The sequence below is a fragment of the Vicia villosa genome, linkage group LG4 (genome assembly GCF_029867415.1).
Source record: "Vicia villosa cultivar HV-30 ecotype Madison, WI linkage group LG4, Vvil1.0, whole genome shotgun sequence".
NCBI lineage: Eukaryota > Viridiplantae > Streptophyta > Magnoliopsida > Fabales > Fabaceae > Vicia > Vicia villosa.
Genome location: NC_081183.1, coordinates 107,074,352 through 107,098,556, shown reverse-complemented (window position 1 = coordinate 107,098,556; position 24,205 = coordinate 107,074,352). Strand labels below are relative to the sequence as shown.

Below are 24,205 nucleotides of genomic sequence, written 5' to 3'. Positions count from 1 at the left end.
TAAGAATATTGATCAGAACAAATCTTGTTCTAACAGTATTGCCTAACGTACGACTTACTTTGACACTTATCGATACAGCGGATTCAGTCTAACGTACGACTCATCCTAAGCATATCCTCCATATACGGTCTAACGTACGATGTATTCTAACCCTCAAGTATATCAAGCTGGATGGCATCTTTAAGCCCATCACAATCAAATCTCTCAACTTCCTGGTGGCATCTCAAAGCCCATCCCCAATGGTGCAAATTTCTGGGTACTCTAGTGTTCAATCCTCTTCCACCTTCAGATACCAAATGGGACATAAACCATTCTACATCCTCAGGTTTAAGAAAATTGAACAGGGGCAGCTGTCGTACCCCAAAATTTGCCCATCTCATTTCTCCTATTGAAACTCATACCAAAGTTCAAGGCTCAAAGACATATCATCCAAAACAATGGCTCAATGAACTAGAGTTTTGATTTCTCTGAAGAAAATCAATGAATCAAGGTCTCCAATGGATTTAATATGGCTTATGATGTTTAAAACTATCTCCATGACAAAACTCAACTTTCAATTCCAAGGATTGACCACTCAATTGCTCAGAAAGTCAACAGTCGACTAGTTTGACCTAAAAGTCAATTATGGTCAAAGTACAGTCAAAACTCCTGATTTTTTGTCAACAACCTTATTTTGAAGTATCATTCATCATTTGATCAAGGATTGATCATGATTCATCAAGAAAAGATCAGAAATCAACAAAACCTAAAGTTTCTAAATTAGAGTTTCATAGGAGAAAGTCAATTGAACTTTGACCAGCCATAACTTCCACATGGAACATCAAAAATTTCCCATCCAAATCTCATTTTGAATAAAATTTAATTCTCTACAACTTTGTCTCTCACAAGCCAATTCTAAAAATGCTTCATTTGAGAGATATGGATCAAACGATTATAGGTCCTTTTTGAAAGTCAACCAAAAGCAGTTTTTTGTCAAAGCCAATATCATCAAGATAAAATCCTCAAATGGAAAAAAGTTTCCAAAGTGGCTTGTAGAGGACATCTTGAGGTTTCCAAAAAGTCCTAGAACTCCTCCATATCTTAAAAATTGAGGGAGATATGCCTTGTCAAAGTTGGGCAATTTCAAAGGGAAAATTGTGAAGGAAAAGGCTTCAAAATGGATTTCTTTGCAAAGAGGCCCAATATTTTATGATCCAATCTTGCTATACAAGTCATCTAGAAGCTCCAATCTCTATGTCACGAATTATTGAGGATTAATTGATTTTATATGAATTTTTATTCATTAAAAAGTCCATTTAATCAAATATTTTGAAAGAAAATAGTAAAAGATTGGATTTGTTTTGGTTCTAATCAAATTAAATCATCATTTAAGTCATATATTTGATTCAAATTCGTACTCAAGAGGATTGGGAGAGAAAGGTTGATATTTGGCCAAAATTGGAAACATTATGAACCATATTTTCCAATCAAATTTCCAAGATTGAAATCAAAGATTGAAGAAGATTTAGTTCATAATTTTTACCCTAATGCATTCTCCTATATAAACATAATCATGGCAGACCCCTAATGGACGAATTTTCTGCAAAAAAAGAACCCTACCCGAGCTCTCTCAAAACCAAGAAAAATCAATAATCGTTTTTTATTTGCAGGTAGATTCAGAGTGTTTGGACGATTCAAACACATTCTTGAGACATCACTAGACGTTCTTCGATTCGTTTCGAGCTTTGAAGCATCAAGAATAATCCCTTACATCTCAAGGTTTGCCTAATTCTATTTTTCTTCGATTACAGCATTTTACGTATCATACATGAATTTGAAAGTCATATTTGTGTTTATCGTAATGTTATGATTGATTCTGGAAGTTTAATTGCATTTATATGCTGGTGTGAGTCACCCGCCATTGATGAACCTTCGAGCTCCAGTTTAGGGCTTTTTGTTTAAGCCAAAATTAGGAAAAATCAGTGTCATAATCATGTTCAGGGACACTGGACGATCCTCATGATGTGGTCGCGCCAAATTTTTGTGTTGTTTTGGGAGTCCGTTGATTTTTGCAAGTGTAGAAGGCGTAGTCCTTTTACAGCGTTCTTGCAAAAGCGTTGTAAAAAGTCTGTTCTGAAAATCCAATGGGGAAGACGAAGGTGTGTCACCACGCTATTGGTCGGTTTAAAAAAAGGGAAGGCGCGCGCTTTTCTTTGGTCACTGACAGATCCTGTACATGCCAGCCCACGCGAGCGTGATGCTCTCTTCATTCCTGGCCGTCTGATCATCTTCTATCCAGATCCCACGCACCAAGGAGTGCCAGTCCACCAAGGACCTCCACCAACGCGCAGCACAGGATCATAAGCTAAGTTTTCCAAAAAAAAATATTTTTATTTATTCAACAACTATTTTTTTATATATTATTTATTTGTTTTAGTTAATAAAATTTCTTTTAAATCTTCTTTTAAATAAAGCCTTTTTTAAATTTTCTTTTTTTTTTTCATAAAATCATTTATTTTGAAAATATTTATTTTAAATAATTAACTTGATTTAGTTATTAATAATATTTTTTATTTGATTAAATGATTAAATTAATTTAGTTGTTTAATTGTTTAATTAGGTTAATATTTTTATTAATTGATTAAATTAATCATTAGGGTTAGACGATTTAATCGAAAACATATTTTTTCCGATTTAATTAATTAGGTTGAAAACCAATAATTAATAAATGTAGTTTTTTTATTATTTTATTAACCATGGTTAACTTGTGCCCTAATCAGGGTTGCGAGGTTTGTCGTTAGATCAGTTAATGCACTAACCATTTCTCTTCTTTGTGCCAAATTTTCAGGGTTAATCAAAGATCCTTCAGCCATGCGCCATATCAGATCGAAAGCTAAGTTTCTAATGCTTTTCTTGTTTAGATATAATTTTTATTTTTATTTTGCCTTTTGCCCAAAATAGGGTTTACTTCAAATAGTCAATGAATTACTCCTACACTCACCCTTTTTTTTTCCTTCATTAATTTTCAGGATTATCAACCGATTAAAGCTCAAACCTTCAGTAACCCTAAAACTCATTCTCCTTTAATTTCTCCGATATTATTACTTGTGTTTAACCTATTGGGTTGTCTTATTGCTTTTTCCCCTTCCCCATGGCTATATATTTTGTAACTGCTCCTGGTTTATATTGTGTGGCCTTGAAGGCACTTAAACTGTATTGCTTTATATTATGATTGCGTGGTTAGTAATTTAGGGTGTGAAAACCTTGAACTGAATTTAGAATAATTAATTACAGGATAATTATATGAATTGAATCACGTGATTGTGCATCCACACACCTTTATGGTAACCTCTCTTGTTGCCTGTTGCTTGTTGCCTTGTTTGTTACAGAATAGTCAAGTCCCTCGGATTCCGAGGATGCCTCAGCAAATGTTGCCCTCAGTTCATTCTCATCACAAAAAGAGCATAAGTCCCTTCGATGTTGCCTTCGGTTATATGATCTCGTCCCTCGAGGTTGCCTACGATATGATGTGATAGTCCATTTCGATTGCTGAGGTGTCCTCTTTGGTTGCCTAATAATGACTATTTTTATCCTTCCCTTAGACTACCTGCCCTTTCATGGCAATGACAGTCTTGTGGCGAACGATAACTTCGATGACCCTTTAACCTCCAATAAAAGGACTTCCTACCCTCCTATGGTATGGATAGCCCTGAAAGGCTAAAAGAATTTTTATAATTTTAAGGTAATTACCTCCTAATTGCTTGCTCTGGTTTAAATTCTTTTTACCCTTTTTTTATCAAAAACCTTCAAAAAGGCTACGCTTATTTACAAGTTAAAGTCCTTATTTCATTTCTAAACTTTTGAAAACTAAAGAGCTAAGCAATTAAGAGCCCATGGAAAACCATGGATGCAAAGGGTGCCTTACACCTTCCCTTTGTATAAATTACCCCCGAACTCAAAATTTCTTTTAAAGGTATTTTTCTGTTCTTTTAGCCTTTCTTTAAATTGGATAAAATAAAAGTCGGTGGCGACTCTTGCTTACCGCAACATTTTCTTTAAAGTCAGTTCACTGTATTACACTCACGATGTCAAGACATCTGACCTATTATTAATGTAGCAGAGGCAGAACAGAAAGATCCCCCAATTTGTTAATTACTCCTGAGGAGTCAATGAGAACTGGGATCATATATGTTCAGTCAACATAACCAGATTATAGATTTCACATGGTTCTGTAAGGATCATCTAACACTTCTGATCCTAATTTTATACTCGATGTCATAACATTCACGATTGAACAAACAACACAATGCAGAAGATAAATAACACAATTAATTGTAACCCAATTCGGTCTAACTACCTACTCTGGGGGCTACCAAGCCAGGAAGGAGATTTCACTATCAGTAGTACTATTTTATGTAAACAACCTCTAGTTTACAGATAAACAACCTCTAGTTTACCTAGTCACTACCCAATGCAACCTTTATCTCAGACATCCATCCAAGACAAGAGAACCTCTGCTCACTCCCTAGTGATACCTAACTGTTACAACCCTGCAACAGCTATTTACACATTTAACAATGAACAAAAACGTGATCTTGCTTCACAGCTTTAATCAAGAACATAATACTCAACTCTTACCTACAAGTTTTGAGTGAGAACAATCACTTCTCTTACCTATAGGTTTCGAGAAAGACATGGTAGCCATCCCACAACCTGGGTGGTCTATCTATAGAAACCCTAATGACTACATCGTTTCTAAACAAGATTTTCTATATAAAACTAGGTTACAAACGTTTCTATTTATCACCTATTCTCAATTGGACTTGGGCTTACAAATCGCAGCAATCCTTGCTGTTACAAATCTGCAAAAATCTTCTGCTACAATTAAGGTCTTTTAATCATGAGTTTCCTAATTTATCTCCTAAATTAGAAACTGTTGAATCTTCAATCTTCTGATCTGATTCTTCCTAAATCTTCAATCTGATCTGATTCTTCAAATGTTCTTTTGACCTTTAATTATGCGCCACATAGGATTACAAAATATTCCACGAATATTCTGTATCTGTTGAGTAATAAACTGAATCTTTCTTCCAGTTCTGCAGGTGCGATGTCATGAGTTGATGTCATGACATTTCATATAACATCTTGCTTGTACCTGTTTTGTTCTTTTATATTTGCAAGATTCACACATTAATTATATTTTGTTGCTATTATGTTTTAGCCAAACATAGATGCCAATCAGCCAATAAAAGCACTAACAATCGCCCTCTTTGACATATTTTGGCTAAAACTAAACATTCATTAAAAATGCAGCAAAACATAACTGCTTCAACTTTCAAGATAACAAGGAAGAACAGAAGTTTACATTCTCAGAATTGGGCTTTAATACCTTATGTTCTTCAAGACAAGAACCACATCATAAGTTCTTCAGTCTGCTACAAAATCCTTTGTTTCTTTTTATAGTAGCAAAATCATCAAAAGATGATATTCTCTCCCCCTTCTTAGACATAATATGACAAAGACTGGACCGATGTCATAATATGCAGTGGAACACCTTCATGCAACACTGATGTTCACGAGGAAGACGTTGGGAGAAGGTCTTCGTCTTGGAGGACCTATGGTGACATAAGAGACCCCTTTCTCAGTCTTGAACTAGAAACCAAATCCTAGCTTATACCCTGAGAGAGGACTTGAGTGAAAACTGTCCACCAGTCCTAGTAACTCAGAACACAAATCACAATTGTATTCATAACTCAGATCACAAATTACAACGAAAATGATTCCTATACTAAAGGTTGTATATGATGGATCATCTTTGTTGTTATTGTAGAAAAACCCATGGTATAGACCATCAACATCCCCAGCACGTGTTTTTCTTTTTCTGAAGAGGTTTTGGTAAAGTAACCCATCACAATACCAAACCTAGACACGACTCATAAGAACACACACGAACGACATCTTGAGAGAGTTTGATTTCTGTAATCTTTGGAGACGTTATTATATAGTCATTAGAGATTATAGGAAATAACGATGGTCTTTGGTCTTGTTCAACGGTCAAACGGTTAATTAGGAAACAATTCCAAAAGCAATTACTCTTTCCAAAGCAGTTCTTGACTGTTTTTCTGATAGGAGTTATCTTCGAATACCAGTGCATGCATAGTCATTGATTGTACTTTACACCGACCACTGATGTGTAGATAAACTTCAAGACAGATTTCCTTGTTTGACTTAGACGATTCAATGTCTTTAAACATGTCATGACATCCTGTCAGACATTGTCACTTTTCTTCCCTTTAAGCACATAGCTTAAGATTCTGCAAAAGATTAAGACGGAGCATCTTTTGGACCAAATAACAGACTCCCCACTTACTCTTCTGACTCACTAGTCATAGACATAGAATTATGTTGTTCTGAACACCTTGAGACTGTTAGACATACAACTACCTCATTAGTGTAGAGGAAGAATTGTGGATTCCAGTTGCACATGGTTAGATTCAACCATTCACAAATAACTGACTATAATGTCACATTTTCTTCATGATGTAAAAGTATTCTTGAACAAAATACTTTTATTGACATAAGAAATCACTCCCCCTATCTGAGATAGACTGAGCTTCTTCAAGGAATAAACTTGAAATGATGAATGGAAAATATAAGACGCATCTTCATATCTTCAAAAGCCTCACCCTCTGTTCAACTATCTTGTTGAACACACTCACTATTGCAAAAATGCTCCTTTACATTAAATACTCACACCATAAATTCGATGTTATAACATTGTGTCTGACATTTGTACTACCAGTATATTCCACAAGGTTCATCTCTTTTTGCAACAGACCCTTGTCTACTAACTTATCTCCTCCAAAAATAATCAACTGATGACCTCTTGACACTAGAAGCACACAGAGAGAGGTTGCCACAATCTCAACATAAAGAACTACTACTTCTTGAACTTTGTTGAGCATAACCTTACCATGTGTTGGACCAGATCATGGTCTTCCTAAGAAAATTTGAAATCCTTCTTTATATGGTGTTTCTCAATCTCACACATTGATTAACATGCTCCTTGAACCGGAAGGATTCTTCTTTATCCTCAGCTGAGTTGATCAGATCATAGAACTTTTGTCTTTATAGTCATCTTCACGAAGTGAAGTCTTCATCATGAAAGTAATTATGTATTGCCAGAACTAATTACTAACATCCAGATCAGAACCTGTCTATTCTAATCCACATTATGCCTGAACTGCCACTTTAGACAATAATGTCGCTTTTTCAAACTTCGCATGCATATTCCTAGACCTTCTACCAGGAAAAGAGCACATTGTGATGTTGACATCACCTAAGACATAAGTTCGTCTGACACCCAAACTCAAACAAACTCTGACTATCCATAGAGATAACACTTCTCTATAGAATGACTTGGAAACAAGAAACAATTTGTGTTCATGACACGAAACAAGACTCTTATTTTTTACCAAACAATTGTAAAGAATGACCTCATATTTAACAATGTATGAACACTGCCCTTAACCCCTATGATTGTCACAATCTGACAACCATAACCTAGACTCTAGACTTTTCTCATATTTGAAAGAAGAACATGAGAGACTCAAACAAAACGAAAATACTCTATAAACCAGAGCAATTTAAATAAAATACCTGGACTTTTAGACAAGGTATCAATCAAGAGATGTTGTTTGAAAAGGAATTGCACCAGGCGGACTTGTGCATAGGTTGGATCATGCACTAGGTCAGAACAAGTGATACACACCATCAATCCATGTCTTCAGATGATAATGCAAAGAATATTCTTTGATGGTCTTTGAGAATAGCCATGTCTTGAGTTATGTTCTGACATCTTATGTGACTTTGTTCTTCTGGCTTCAAGATTTAGTCTTTGAAAGACTTTACATTTGGATAGAAGCAGAATAACATTGTCTTTGTTGATCTTCATACTCTCTTACTCCCCCTGAGTTATACATATTATAGATATCTTTGATGTTCGTCCTTGAAGTTCCCTTCATTTGGAATTTACCACAGACTCCAAGTTTAGAAACCTCAGCTTACTTGCTACACAAGATTCAGATTTCCACACTCTGCAACTTGAAGTAGAAGAAACAATGATTGTATAACCATAAATCAATCTTCAGCATACACGTCTGAGTCTTTTCATACAGACATTGCAAATATCCAGCTCCCATCAAAATATTTAACAGAGTCAGTATGCTTCACCAGATTCTCTTGCCACACTTCCTTAATATGTGAAGATAATAGTGAACACACAACTAGAAGGACTCCTCATCTAATGGGTACCAAGTCTCTCGTCAAAGTACTCATTAGTTACTCAGTAAGATTTGCTACTCACACTAGTTCATCCTAACTGATTTCTTCTTCTCAGTCTTGCATCCAAGCTTTATACCCAATAAGTACTAAGTCTCCCGTAAAGAACTTACAATTTTTTCAGTTAGAATTTGCTACTCACACTAGGTCATTCTGACTGATACCTCTTCACATTTATACTTCCTCCTCTTGGCAAATACACTATAAAGAAACTGAAGATCTTGAGATGATGCTGAGACATCAAATATGACATCATCCTTCATGGTTCTTGGTTAACATCTTTAATGTCAAATTGACAATACTAGGGGTGAGAACATAATAATCCAATTATCAGCAATATCCAGACATATCAAGGAATATAATATCCAGCATCTCAATAAGCTTTTCTTCAGACTTTCATTCTGATTTTGAGATGATGGATGCCATGGTCTGTACCTATAGAGGAGATTCCCTCATTTAGGTTTTTGGAACAGACTTAGTTATAGCATGACACTGAATTAGTCAGATTCATCTGACTTCCTTGATTCCAAACAACACTACCCTTTCTGGATAACAACTAGGGCAGTACACATTCTTGACCATATTTCACTGTGGTTGAGACACAGTATTCAGCTCCAACAACTGCTCTATGGTTATGAATGAAAATACACATATATGGTTCCATTGATTAGAGGAAAATGCCAGATATAAGCTCTTATTAGGTAAATCATAAAGGATCAGAAAGGAATACCTTCATGAGTTTTCTTGTGGCACTAAGCTTTTACTTCTAATTGAATTTGTGTAGAAGCACATGTTAATCGTGTCCCGATTAACTTGTAGCCAGATGTCTCCTCTTCAAGACCAGGAGTAGGTTCCAAACCAATGTTCTCACACTACATTAGTTTAGCACTAGAACATTTGTTCTCCAGCTGGTAGTTGCATACCAGTTCTTAATGTCCTAACATCTAGTAGGACATTTGTTCCTCTTTCTATGAACACTTCAGTCTTGACATTTTCAAGGTTCACACTTGTAAATGATTATGAATATCATTGATCAGTTGACATTCATCAGCTCTAATAAACCATGCCATTATGAGTGGACTTAAGAGATTACTCAAGTATCTTTAACACTTTAATTATAGTTGTCAATATCTGCCATACATTCTGTTGAATATAAATAACCCTAGGGTTTCATAGAGACTATGCAGCAGAAAATAGTCATACCTCAACAGAATTCACACAATGCTTACTCCAAGTGTTAGTTGTAAGCATGACACCTACGGATTGATTGCCACTCAACCCAGCACAATGCTTGCTTTTGCAGCAAGCAACAGACTAGACCTAACCAATATCTTGACCTGATAAACTCACATAAATACAGAGGTTACCTTATCAATATCTTCACTCCCGCGTGAAGGTTTTGATGTGATTCTTCTCTGTCCATAGATACCGGTCGAATTAGTTCTGAAATTCAAATTCTTCACTCCCACATGAAGTTTTTGGAATTAGCACTCCTTGTTCCAGCATTACAGCTCTAGGTCAGGTTGGTCTAATCCTCAACATATAGGTCCATCCTCCACTTCAAGGGACCATACAATATGAACATTCCTTGTTCAAACAATCTTCTACCTTTACCACAACCAGAATGTATCCATCATGGATATCATCCAGAAACAGACAGAATGCTTGCTCTGATACCAATTTGGAATTCTAGTATGACAGAATTATGATGTCATTCACGATGTCAAGACATCTGATCTGCTATTAATGTAGCAGAGGCAGAACATAAAGATCCCCCAATTTGTTAATTACTCCTGAGGAGTCAATGAGATTTGAGATCATATATGTTCAGTCAACATAACCAGATTATAGATTTCACATGGTTCTATAAGGATCAACTAACAATTTTGATCCTAATGTTATACTCGATGTCATAACATTCACGACTAAACAAACAACACAATGCAGAAGATAAATAACACAGTTAATTGTTAACCTACTTTGGTCTAACTACCTACTCTGGGGGCTACCAAGCCAGGAAGAAGATTTCACTATCAGTAGTACTATTTTATGTAAACAACCTTTGGTTTACAGATAAATAACCTCTGGTTTACTTAGTCACTACCCAATGCAACCTTTATCTCAGACATCCATCCAAGACAAGAGAACCTCTGATCACTCCCTAGTGATACCTAATTGTTACAACCCTGCAACATCTATTTACACAATTAACAATGAACAATAACTTGATCTTGCTTCACAGCTTCAATCAAGAACATAATACTCAACTCTTACCTACAGGTTTTGAGTGAGAACAATCACTTCTCTTACCTACAAGTTTCGAGAAGGACATGGTAGCCATCCCACAACATGGGTGGTCTACCTATAGAAACCCTAATGACTACGTCGTTTCTACACAAGGTTTTCTATATAAAACTAGGTTACAAACATTTCTATTTATAACCTATTCTCAACTGGACTTGGGCTTACAAATCGCAACACTCCTTGTTGTTACAAATCTGCAGAAATCTTCTTCTACAATTAAGGTCTTTTAATCATGAGTTTCCTAATTTATCTCCTAAATTAGAAACTGTTGAATCTTCAATCTTCTGATCTAATTCTTCAAATATTCTTTTGACCTTTAATTATGCGCCGCATAGGATTACAAAATATTCCACGAATATTCTAGTTCTGCAGGCGCGATGTCATGAGTTGATGTCATGACATTCCATATAACATCTTGCTTGTACCTGTTTTGTTCTTTTATATTTGCGAGATTCACACATTAATTATATTTTGCTGCTATTATGTTTTAGCCAAACATAGATGCCAATCAGCCAATAAAAGCACTAACATGTCCGTTTAAGTTGCACGTTATTCGTAGGATTGATGGTTTGTGGCGTTTTAACGTTATTTGTGGAATTCATAATCATGCCTTGGAAACCAAGCTACACGGGCATCCAATTGCGTGTCGGTTGTCCCGCGAAGAGAAAAATGTTATTTCGGACTTATCTACAATCAAAGTGGCGTCGAGAAACATACTTGCCGATTTGAAGCGAAAAAAACCAGATAGTGTTTCAAATATCAAACAAGTATACAATGAACGGCACAATCTTAAATTCTTGAAAATGGGCACGAGGTCGGAAATGCAAAAACTTTTGAAACTTTTGGCCGATAACCAACACGTTTCAAGCTTCTGAAAGTGAGAGGACAAAGTTACGGTGCGTGACATATTTTGGACTCATCCAGAAAGTATCAATTTGTTTAACACATTTCCAACCATTCTTGTAATGGATTCGACGTACAGGACCAATAAGTATAGGCTTCCGCTTTTAGAAATTGTCGTTGTGACCTTGATGGACAAGACATTTTCGGTTGAATTCGCTTTTTTGGAATGTGAAAAAGAAGATAACTCTACATGGGCTTTAGGAATATGTAAGTATTTGTTGGTTGATCAAAAGAATTTTTACCAACCGAGATAATGCTTTGATGAATGCGCTCGATACGGTCTTCCCGACATCTACCGCATTACTTTGCCTGTATCACATAACGTGTAATGTGAGAAGTAAGCTCAAACTCGCGGTTGGCACGAAAGAAAGAAAGGATGAAAACGGTAAAATCATCAAAGTCGATGTTATGGTGGATAGGATTATGGCTGCATGGAGGGGGATTTGTGTCGGGGATGAGACACCTTTAACCAAATGCTCCAAAATTAACATAATGAAATTCAAACATCGTTTAGTCGGAGCAAGACGGTTATGGAACACCAATTCAAAGGCTAAAATCTATTCTCGCAATTGATTTACAACATATCCCGTTTGGGATTGAATTTTATTTTTCATGAGGCGAAGCGGGCGAAGACAACGGGTCCGAATAGTTCAAAATGCAGGTGCACAATTAGAAAAACCTACGGGCTTCCATGTGCTTGTATACTTTCTAAAAAGATGATGTTGAATTCATTGATACACATGGACAAAGTTATTGACCATTGGAAAAAGCTCCGTTTTAATGATTTTGAGCCGCTGAAAGAGGGTGAATCCAAAATTACCATCTCCTACGAGTTGGAAGAGATAATGGATAAGTTTGCTAAAGCGGATGACATCGTAAAATTGCAAATAAAATAAAAATTGAGAAAAATTGCATTTCCGGAGACCACAGATTTGAAACCGCCATCTCAACCGGTTAAAACCAAAGGTGCGCCTAAAAAGCTGAAAAGTACCCAAGATGACACATCAACCAAATGAGATCCTTCCTACTTTGAACATGTTGATGCATTGATCCCGTATTCACCAACACCAAAGTCCAAGTGTAGTGCTAACAAAGGAGTTCGTATTTCGAAGCCGTCGCGCACACCTTTGATAAAAAAACCTCTGATGATCTACATTGATGAGATGCCGCTTTTTATGCACAAATATGTTGATAACATAGTTGATGTTGGCACCGACGGTAATTGTGGGTATCGAGTCGTTGCCGATTTGCTTGGAAGAGGAGAAGAAAGTCACACTCTTATTCGACGGACATTTATTTCGGAGTTAATTTCGCATAGGAACATCTGCGCCCGAATTTATGAAAATCAAGAAAACTATCAAAACATTCATGATTCCCTTGTTTCAAAGTGGATGTCATTCCCCGATATGGTGTAACGCCCCGATTATTTGATTATTTATTTAATTAAATAGTATTATAGTATTATTATTATTTTGGTTATTATCGGTCGATAATTTTATTTGTGGCGAATTTATCTATTTTACCGATGGAATATCACTAGAAATAATATTTTAATTCATTTTGAGTTAATGAGCCTATTGGGCCTATTTTGACTAAGTGAAGAATAGTGAGGGGGTGTTAATTATTAAGCTAAATGTTTTAGTAAGAATAGGTTTAGTGTTAGTAAGAGGTGCAGGAAAGTGTAGAGAAATTAGAAAAATAGAAAGTCATTTGGAAGAAAGGAGACTAGGTCTTGAAGAGGAGAAACAAGCTTAGAGAGATCCCAATCCAAGTGCTAGGATTTGTAGATTTTTATTCGATCCAAACAAGGTGTAGCAACCTGCCCTAAAAATTAATGTTTTTAGAGTTGCCACCTATTCTACCAGGGCGAATAGGAAACCCTACGCAGTTAAGAGATCGGGGTAAGATTATTATAATAAGGTCGAGGGAAGGTGTTAGGCACCCTCAACCCTTTCCTAAGGTTTTAAGTCTAAGGAACAGTTTTATGGCTAAATATTCAGGTTTAATAGCTAAGGAAATGAAAAGGGTGAAAAGTGAGATTTTAGGGAAGGGGGCTCGCCTTGGTTATCCAAGTGCCTACGTATCTCCTTAGGGAGAATCAGAGTCAACGTAGTTCGGACACAGAGTTGTACGCCTTAGAATTAAAGTTTGATTTGATATGGTTCGAAGTTGTTTTAAAGGCTTTTTGAGTGGCCTATCGTAGTTTTGAGTTTGTGATTTGAAGATGAAAGTGTTTTGAAGTTTGGCGTACAACCCTGATTTGATATGTTACCGTTAGGTGCGATGATCAATAGATTTGATCATTATAATTAACGGATTGAGTAGTGTATTGTTGGTTACTCTGACCGATAGATTCGATCGTCACGAGCAGCAAATAAAATGTATTTTAAATTTTGTAATCAAATTATGGGTTTTATCATTGCCTCTCATAACCAATAGATTTGGTTATTACATGACAACGAACTCAATTATTTACGTTTTATTATTTTATCTCTCGTCATTGCGACTAATAGATTTAGTCGGGTCGAGGAGAGAATTAGTCAAATTAATATTAATAGATTAATTAGATTAAATTTATTCCTCGTCAATGCGACCAATAGATATAGTCGGATCGAGGAGAAAATTAATTGAAGGTTAATGTTTCGCCGAATGGGCAGTGGGATTGGGCAAACCCTAATGCATATAACCTTTCCAGGGTTTTTATTGTGATTTTTAATAATTAAAATTGATTAAATAAATTAAATCGAGTAATCGAAATAATCGGGAAAAATCCTAACCCTAATTATCCACCTAATCCTAATTTTATATCCTAATCCTAATTAAATAAACAAATTAAATTAAATATAATTAATTAATATTAATCTAAATAATTAAGTAATAGAATAAATAAAATATAGAAAACCTGGTTTTGGTTTTGGTTGCATGTGACATGTCCTTGGAGTTCCATGGTAAGCCTTGCAATCCTGGTACGTTAGATTGGATTGTAGGAGATCTGACAGTGCATGGCTGAGGGTACATGATGATCGTACGGAGATTGTACGCATCAGATCATCAAGGAACCATTTGGTAAAATAAATATGCTGGACCCAGGGATCGATCCCAGGTCCTTTGGGTAACACGCTCCTGATGCTTGCCATTGGTACATGAATCGTTTGCTGATATAAATATGATTTAGAAAAGATAAATATAAAAATATCAACTAAATGAAAAAAAGAATCAAACTCAGTCAACCATGGGACCCCATGGTCACGCCTTCGGCCAATTGGAAACGAGAGAGAAACATTGGACATTTTGACCGTCCACTGCCAGTCTGCCACGCGCGCAAAGAACATGGTCTTTGTTGACTGGCGAATAACAACATCCCACGCGTAACCTCTCTCCCTCGTGCACTGTTCATCTCCCTCTTCCTCTTTACCTGCGGAATTATTTAGGGAAGTAGCTGCGCATTTACCTGCGAAAAAACCTTCGAATCCTTCTTTACTTTTGAAAACCTGCAAAATGAACACAACCAAAATCGAAACCAACCCAGACCCCCTAAAACGCATGTTGCGAATCCAATGGACGCGTCTGTTTCTTATGATACGGTCTGAAACTATGCTTTTGAAGGTTCACGACCTTGAAGCCCTAATGATGGCAACTCACGATTCCGGCGCTAAAAGTCATAACTAATGGTTCAAAATAGTCTTAAACAATATGATAAACAAGTATACACATATAGAATCAATTTAAAAGCCTTGCATTAAGAACCTGAGATTCATGAGTGTTATGCACGTGTGAGAGCCATGGAAGACGATTCGGGCAACTTCGAGTTCATGTAAGGATTGGAGATGATTCCTAGAAGCTCAAGGAACGTGAAGGAATGCTCGGAACCACTTGAGAATGGCTGCAAGTTTTCTTTTGCAATTGCCCTAGTTTCTTTATTTTTTGGTAACTTTGCCAAACCTTGTTTTCTTGCCTTTTTTCGTCCCCTCTCCATTAGTGAATGTTTCAGCATATATATGAATGGAATTAGGGTTCTTGTGGGCTTGGCCTTTTTGCATTTGAAGAGTGAATAACTTTTTTGAAAAAAAATCCAATATTTTCTTTCTAAATTTGAAAGAAACTCCCCATAACACATGACCACGTTTTTTGGACCTTCATGGGGTATTTCTTGGACCTTTGAATAATAATAAATGGATCCATGCAACTTGATTTTATTACTTGATATTTTACATAATTTATTTAATAGTTAAGTGAACAAAATTCAAATAAATATAAATAAATATGATAAAATGTGGTGATGGATTTTAAAGGTAAAATTATGGGCCATGTACATATTTGAAGTTCAAAAGTTTGCCCCACCCATTCAAAATTGTGAAAATTGCTCATTAGGGTTTCATGCATTTCTTGGATTTCGACCAACTTGTGCGTATCATATCTCCATCAATTTTAATCATATGAATGCATTCTAGGACTTTTTAGAAAGCTTAAAGAGTCCTCTATATGACCTTTTTGGTTTTATCTCGATTGAAGCTCCCATGCTCAAGTTATGAGCTTTGACCCAAAAGGTGTTTCTTGTTGACTTTTTGTAGGACCTATAATCTCTTGTACCATATCTCCCAAATGATGCATTTCTGGCCTTGGCTTGTGAGAGACAAAGTTGTAGAGAATCAAATTCTCTTTAAAATAGGCTTTGGTTGGGAAATTTTTGATGCTCCATGTGAAAGTTATGACCAGTCAAAGTTGAGTTGTCTTTCTCCTATAAAAACCCTAATTTGAACCTTTGCATTTGTTCATTTCTGAGTTTTTATTTGTGGATCATGATGAACCTTTGATCAAATGATGTATATAGCCTCAAATACTTGATGTTTACCAAAAGTCAGGAGTTTTGACTGTACTTTGACCATAGTTGACTTTTAGGTCAAACTAGTCGACTGTGGATCACCTGAGCATTTGAGTGAGAAATCCTTGGGATTGAAGCTTGATAATTGACATGGAGATACCTTGAGACATATGAGACACCTTGAGATCCGTTTGAGGCCTTAGAGATTGAAATTCTTTTGATAAAATGCAAACCCTGATTTTGACTAGGAGAGAGTGACTTGAGAAAACCCTTGAGCCTTGAGTCATTGAAGATGAAATGAGGAGGGCAAATTTTAGGGTATGACACAAGGTAGCGATGGGGTCCCCTTCCTATAATGGGGCTTATGAACAATTGTATGTTGGGGATTAGGGATTTAGGTTATTGATTTGCTGTGTTGAAACAGTTTACTATTGTTGAAATTGTCGTCGATATTCTGGAAATAAACATGATATTGATGATGTGCGAAACAAGAAAATAAGAAACTAGGTGGAGCTTGTCGTTCAACAAAGCTAGCTACGACAGACGACGTAAGCCCATGACGGGCGGCAGTGGTGTGTGGGAAGGGGGTGGCGAGCGGCACACCCCACTTAGGCCACAATAATTTTGGTTTATGCCATTTTTGTTTTGTCTTCTGTGCTTTTCATGTTTATGTTCCATTATTTTCTTTTCATGTTTGCTACTGTTACTTAAGAAACATATAATATGGTATGTAGCTTAATTCACTTATGTTTCTTCTTATTGATTGGAGACGCCAGCCTCAATGTCCCTTGTTTTCTTTCTTTTGGAGACGCTGGTCTCCCTTCTTTTCCTCTTGTTTTGGAGACGTGGGTCTCCATGTGTGGGGATGGGCGTCTTTGGCATTTCTCCTCCATGGCTTTGTTCTTTTCCTTTGCTTTGTTTTAGTTGTCCTGTTTTCGGTGACTTTCATAATTCTGGGCGTATGCTACTGAATGAGGATTTGAATAGTTTTGGTAGAGAACCACTTAGCTTAGCAACAACTTAATAGAACCTCAACAACTCCAGTGAGGAGATAAAACAGTAGGTCAGAGTTTGGCAGATAACCGAGTGATTGTCATGATAGTTGTAAGTAGTGAATTTAATAGGATCAATCGGATAACCGGTAAAGTAATAGAATCGTGTCCGATTAACTGGTATTGAATTGTGATTATATCTTATGAATTGTTCTGGATATCTTTGTGATTATTTGTTAATGGCATCGACCGTTGATTATGTGAATTGTCAGAATTGTACCGTTGTTTATATGAATTTTTTGTGTAATATGTGTGAAGTGTTATTACCTTTAATAACCGGTAATAATTGTGATATAGCCGTGTGCCTTGTGATGAATATTTTGTGAAGTAAATGATGATGATGATGTTGTGTGATGTCCGGTTCATCGAGGCGCATACATTTGCACATATATATTGTGACCGTCTGGATTGGCAAATTAGTGATGAAGGCTTATGCCTTGTGCCTCTAAATTGGGCAATTGGTGATGGGGCTGAAGCTCCGATTGGTACCACATGCATATACATGAGTCATGTCCCATGTGTCTTATGTGATTCGTAGTTGTGACGTTTTGTGACTATATGGTGATTGTATTTTTGTGACTTGTTAAATGATGGAATTATGTGAAGATGTGAATTCGTGATTTTATGAATAGGATGATGATATTAATATTTGTGAATGCGATTAACCAATTATGTCTAATTTCTGATATATAGTTTATCATGCGCTCAATTATATGAATTGATATCTCACCCCTTCTTTGTTTCGTCGTTGCCTTTATATTGGTAAAGTGCGTACGATCGGGTGTGTGTCGATTTGACAAGATTTGGATTTTCGGAGACATTTTTTCTACTTCATAGTCGTCCGCCTTTGGACGCGTCTAGCTGCATCATCTGTATCGGGTATCTAAGATCGCGCTACTTTGTACAAGTTTTTTTTGAAACCGAGGTATCCTATACCAGCTACTTCTTGTCAGTGGACGACACATCATACAAATGAGGCGGAGACTTGGCCGAATCCTTTTGTTGAAAGAATGGCGGAGTTTAAAGAAATGATGAAACAAGAGCGTGAGGAAAATAGAGAGCGGTCGAAGAACTTACCGATTTTAGATTTAAGCGTCACAGATTGATTCGGCAAATTTTAGTTTTTACCGGATCCTTTTTGTTTGTAATGACCGTGTGTGTGTCATTTTTTGTATGTATTGTCGTTTAGAATGTAAAATCAAACCGATTCAATACATATATAATATACCTATATTTAATGTTCTCATTGTTTATGTAATGCTTATGCTAGCTTGAATATGTGGTTAATTATCAAAACAAACTGCACAACCTAAAACTAAAATTTCAGGTCTACTGAATTCAGAAGTACATTTCCAAAATTTTAATGTTTTTGGGCGTTTTCCGGAAGTACATTTCCGAAACATCCACTGAAAGTAAGGTAAGGTTTGTTGGATTATTATTACTCCAATAAGTCTATAAATACTACACAAATCATTTTCATCAACATCAAGCCCGAAAACACCAATGACACAAATATACCCCACCTTGTGTTTGTCTACTTCAGCACTGGCTACCCGACGCCGTTTCAATTTCGCTTCTTGCGCGACACGCCGTTCGCGAAATTGATAATGTCTCTCAACACTCTCTTGCAATACCCGAAAAATCGGAAGGTTGTCAAACTTGAGTACCACTCGCCTTCGCTTAATGACGAGGGAGATGTCCAATTCACCCCATTTGATGTCAAGAACGACAAAGATTTAGCGGTTTTGTGGACAACTTTTGACTGATTTTCTTCGAAGGGTCCGATCGAGTTGGATGCAAAACTTCAAAGATCGGGAGCCGACATTATCAAAATGTTGACTCATCCATACTACCCATGTTTAACAATATGTAACTTTACTTTTAAGTTATGTGATGTTTGTAATTTTCATGCTTTATAATAAATTGAAGCGTTGATGTTTGTTTTTATGTTTTTTGTATCAGAGAATATTTCGGGAGAACATATCCGAATTCTTCCAAGGGGTGAATTCGGAGATGCATCTCTGAATTCACCTTTTTTTTTCTGGAAATAAACTTTGTTTCAGATGTACATCTCCGAAATCACCTTATTTAAAAAAAAAGTATTTTCAAAAGTGCATATCTTAAACCATCTTTTTTTTCTTAAAAATGCGATTTTGAAGATGCATCTCTAAAATATAAGGGTATTTTGAAAAATTCGCCGCGAGTGACCAAGAAGAATAGGAGGTCTATAATTGAAATTTCTATAAATTAAGTAACACCAATTTTTTATGGTTTTTGTGACAATGGGCTATAGCCCAATACATACATCCCCAACTCAAATGAAATGGCGGTTTGACAAGTAGTGCGGGTGCGGGGCCAGGGATAAATACGTAAAATCACGTAGACTTCCGTATCCAAACGCGAACTAGGTTGTTTATTTTCGCTATAATCTTTCCCTATTCTCACAGTTCTCACTCACTCGCTTTACGCAACAACACAAAAACGCTCTTTGCTCTCTCTCTTTCCTCAACTCCGCGGCTTAGATCTGAGGAGTTTTGGAAACCCTAATCCGCCGCTCTCGTCACCATCCTCACCGCGCTTTTTCTCTCCGATCATCTGCTTTTTCGTATCCAAAGGTATAGCTTTTTCTCATAACTTATTTATTTTCCGATTCGATGCTATCTATCGCTTTTTTTTGTTTTTGCTTTTTACACAGTATATTAGTATCGATCGTTTTCTGAGTTTTAGTTTTCGTTTTTCGTTTCTGTTTCAATCGATTTACTTGTTATCGAGCTGTTGAGTATTGGATCTGTTAAAGCTTTGGTGTTTGTTTGATTTGAAGTTTTTTCTTCTTTTGAATACTGTTTAAGCTTTTACGAAATTCGATTATTATCGATTCTGTTTCTTTCTGGTTTGGTTATTTTGTACGGTGATTTTGATTTTGATTGCTTTTTTGTTATATGCTTAATTTTTATATTAGGAATATAATTTTTTATTTGTTATATCCATCGGTTTTATTCATTATAGATCATGTTGATTTTGTTTTATCTCTTAATTGTTTGTTTTTATTCGTGCTTGTGTGTGTTGCGTCGGCATGATTAGATTTTGCAAAATTGATTTTATTAGAAGTGAGTTTGTATGAAGTGATTAATGTTTTGAGAACATGTGTTTTAAAGTGAGTTTTGTATGCTTTGGATTTGTAATAAACAAAATACTATTCATTTTTGATAGTAGCTTGTTTAGTTAGAAATTAGCTTTTGGGTTAGTGGGGGAGGAAGTGGTTTCAATCTAGCTTTTTAACTTTTGTTATTTTTTATTATATAAAATTTGTATTGGATTAGTATCTCAATTATTAGGTTAAATCCTTCTACACTGATGGGATTTTCCTTTTGCTGATCATGTTTTAAGGAAAAGGCACATTCGAGCTGAAAACATGATTTATTTGTATTGGCTGAATGCCAAAGTGAACTTTCTTTAGTAATCGTGTGTTGATCTTATTTTTTTTCATCTTGCAGTCATGGCAGGAGTTGCACCAGAGGGTTCTCAGTTTGATGCTAAGCAATTTGATACTAAAATGAATGAGTTGTAAGGACATCCTCTTGACATTTCGTTCTTGTTTTGAAGTGATGCATAAAATCATGTTTTTGTCTAATATAATTTGTCTAATTTCGATAACTTGGCTGCTACAGACTCACCACTGAAGGACAGGACTTCTACACATTTTATGAGGAGGTTTATGATAGTTTTGATTCTATGGGCTTGCAAGAGAATCTTCTCAGAGGAATTTATGCTTATGGTAAATTAAAACTCTTAAGTCGTTTTCTACTTCTTTACTATCTATCTTTTGGTCCTTATAATTTGTCCAGTATGGTGGTAGCTTGCCACTTTGTTCATGTGGTATGACTACTCAGTTATAAATTTTGTGCAAACAACTATTTGCACTGTCCTTGTTCTTTTATTGATCTTTTAACTGGTATGATTTCTGTTATAGGTTTTGAGAAGCCATCAGCTATTCAGCAACGTGGAATAGTTCCATTTTGCAAGGGACTTGATGTTATACAACAGGCTCAGTCCGGAACAGGGAAGACTGCAACCTTCTGCTCTGGAATTCTGCAGCAACTCGACTACAGTGTAACAGAATGCCAGGCCTTGGTCTTGGCACCAACTCGTGAGCTTGCTCAGCAGATTGAGAAGGTTATGCGGGCACTCGGAGATTATCTAGGTGTGAAGGTGCATGCTTGTGTGGGAGGGACCAGCGTTCGTGAAGACCAACGCATTTTGTCAAGTGGTGTTCATGTTGTTGTTGGTACCCCTGGTCGTGTGTTTGACATGCTGCGCAGGCAGTCACTTAGGCCAGATTACATCAAAATGTTTGTATTAGATGAGGCTGATGAAATGCTTTCTCGTGGTTTTAAAGATCAGGTGATTTTTTGTTTATATTCCTTTTACAATCTGTCGATTCATTAATTAGTGATTTTATGGCTTGTTTTTGATGTACAACACATCACTTTTCATTTATTTAAAATATATCCATGGTCAACACATTTCTTATCCTAGTTCAGAGTTTTTTAATTATAGATATTTGAATTTCAAAATAGCTGCTGTCCCAGTGGGAATCATAAATTCCAATTACCAAACAATTTTTTTAAAAAAATAATCTTTGTCCAAATCGTATTATATTTTTTACGGATGTTTTTGCATACTTTGTAATGAACTCTCAAAACTGTCGGTAACAATACTAAAGCATGGAAATAAGTTCTCCGTTATCTTGAAGTTTTAATTTCTAATCTGCTGATTTAAATTTTTATCAACACTTCCTGGTATAAGTTTTATAGAACTTGTGTAAATCATGAGGATTTATTTTTGGAAGCTTACTTTCCCTGCAATATCATTACTTTCCCTTAAACAAACACACTCCTACTATTTGGGGCAAAATGAAAGTGAAATTAAGTTCCTTTCATTTATCTAGAAGATTTGATTTTTATTTGCCTATTGTTTAATGCCCTAAAGGAGTTAATGCATGTGTTATAACCATTTTATTTTCAGATCTATGATATATTCCAGCTGTTGCCTTCTAAGATTCAAGTGGGGGTTTTCTCTGCTACAATGCCTCCTGAGGCCCTTGAGATCACAAGAAAGTTTATGAACAAACCTGTGAGGATTCTTGTTAAGCGAGATGAGCTCACCTTGGAGGGTATTAAGCAATTTTATGTCAATGTTGATAAAGAGGAATGGAAGCTCGACACACTCTGTGATCTTTACGAGACATTGGCAATCACTCAGAGTGTCATTTTTGTGAACACCAGACGGAAAGTTGATTGGCTAACTGACAAGATGCGTAGCCGTGACCACACAGTCTCTGCAACACACGGAGACATGGACCAGAATACCCGAGACATTATTATGCGGGAATTCCGTTCTGGATCTTCCCGTGTTTTAATAACTACTGATCTTCTGGCCCGTGGTATTGATGTGCAGCAAGTGTCTTTAGTTATAAATTATGATCTCCCAACACAACCCGAAAACTATCTTCATCGTATTGGTCGTAGTGGAAGGTTTGGAAGGAAGGGTGTTGCCATTAACTTTGTCACAAAGGATGATGAAAGAATGCTGGGTGACATCCAGAAGTTCTACAATGTGTTAATTGAGGAGCTTCCTTCCAATGTTGCTGAACTTCTGTGATGAAATTTTCTTCCATCATACCAGAGGGAAGTTGGTTTCTGAGGTAAGTTATATGTAATGTTTCCCACCTTTTTGCCCCGTTTGTTGTATTTCTGTTTTGAAACCTTGTTTGGCCTTTTTAATAGGTGTAGTAATTTTATTTACATTTTCGGTTGTCTAAACATCCTAAGTGATAAGTACTTACAACGTGGAATCCATTATTGTCTGAATTGGTGTATTGAGTATTGATGGTTGTTTCACCTTTCTAGAAAGGAAGTTTTTAAATTGAAGTTTTAATTATTCCAATATATACATTGAGCTAGTTTTGGTTTTTTGGATGTAAGCAAAGGTAAACCGCTGGCATGGCTGGCATCCATAAAGTGTATTTACTATGCCACAGGATATAGTAATTTCTGCCAGGGGTTACATATATTATGTTTAGCACATTTCATTCTTTTGATTACTGTGAAAAAAAACTAAAAAATGGTATCTGCCATAGGATATGGTTTAACAATTACGAACTTTATAATAGTGTTGTTAAATAGCCCGTATGGCATGACAATGAAATGCAGAAATTTGAATAACTTGTAATTATTCTGGAATACTACACTATTCAATCAAGTAGAGGTTGTGGCACTGTAAAACTAGCAGCAGAATTTAAAAAAAAAATTACTTTTTTATGTAATAACATTATACTACACATCGTTTAATCTTATACTAGCTGTGATTTTATTTTGATTCACACTTTTATAAGCTTGGATAAGTGTATTCTTATACTGTGATTTTATGTTGGGCGAATTTTTACCGTTTTGAATAAGTGTATTTTTATAATTAAATTTAATTATACAAAACATGATTAGCAAACAAAAGTAAAGGCAACGGATGTGTTTGTTTTTTTATGTTGATTTGCACAATTTTAGATTGATAGTTTTTTAATAGGGCATTGCATATTGGTGAAGAATCCCTTATCCGTAGATGTATTTATGAAATATTCTGTAATATTTTAAATCAAAAGCATGTCACTCCAAAATTTAATTTTTTTTAACATACATCAAAGTAGAGCTGTCAAAATGGGCTAGCCCATATGGGCAGGTTCGTCAGGCCTGAAAAATTATACGGCTTGGGACTTCAGACCCGCATAATTATAAATTTTTAAAAAAATTAT

General features: G+C 35.9%; 1 protein-coding gene across 1 annotated transcript; it reads left to right on the top strand.

The window, feature by feature from the left end:
- The first annotated feature begins 19,805 nt into the window (after nt 1-19,805).
- Nucleotides 19,806-23,348, top strand: LOC131595044 (eukaryotic initiation factor 4A-15). Its single transcript, XM_058867266.1, has 5 exons — nt 19,806-20,015; nt 20,895-20,964; nt 21,069-21,175; nt 21,371-21,801; nt 22,426-23,348. Exons 2-5 carry the CDS (start codon nt 20,897-20,899, stop codon nt 23,059-23,061), a joined length of 1,242 nt encoding a protein of 413 aa, XP_058723249.1. The 5' UTR covers nt 19,806-20,015; nt 20,895-20,896; the 3' UTR covers nt 23,062-23,348.
- Nucleotides 23,349-24,205: the final 857 nt, after the last annotated feature.

What these genes read in the sequence shown, in the direction of transcription:
- LOC131595044 (XM_058867266.1), top strand. Translation starts at nt 20,897, where the DNA reads ATGGCAGGAGTTGCACCAGAGGGTTCTCAGTTTGATGCTAAGCAATTT. An exon ending in CAGAGGAATTTATGCTTATG is followed by an intron (nt 21,176 to 21,370) that starts GTAAATTAAAAC and finishes TTTCTGTTATAG; the next exon opens with GTTTTGAGAAGCCATCAGCT. An exon ending in CTCGTGGTTTTAAAGATCAG is followed by an intron (nt 21,802 to 22,425) that starts GTGATTTTTTGT and finishes TTTTATTTTCAG; the next exon opens with ATCTATGATATATTCCAGCT.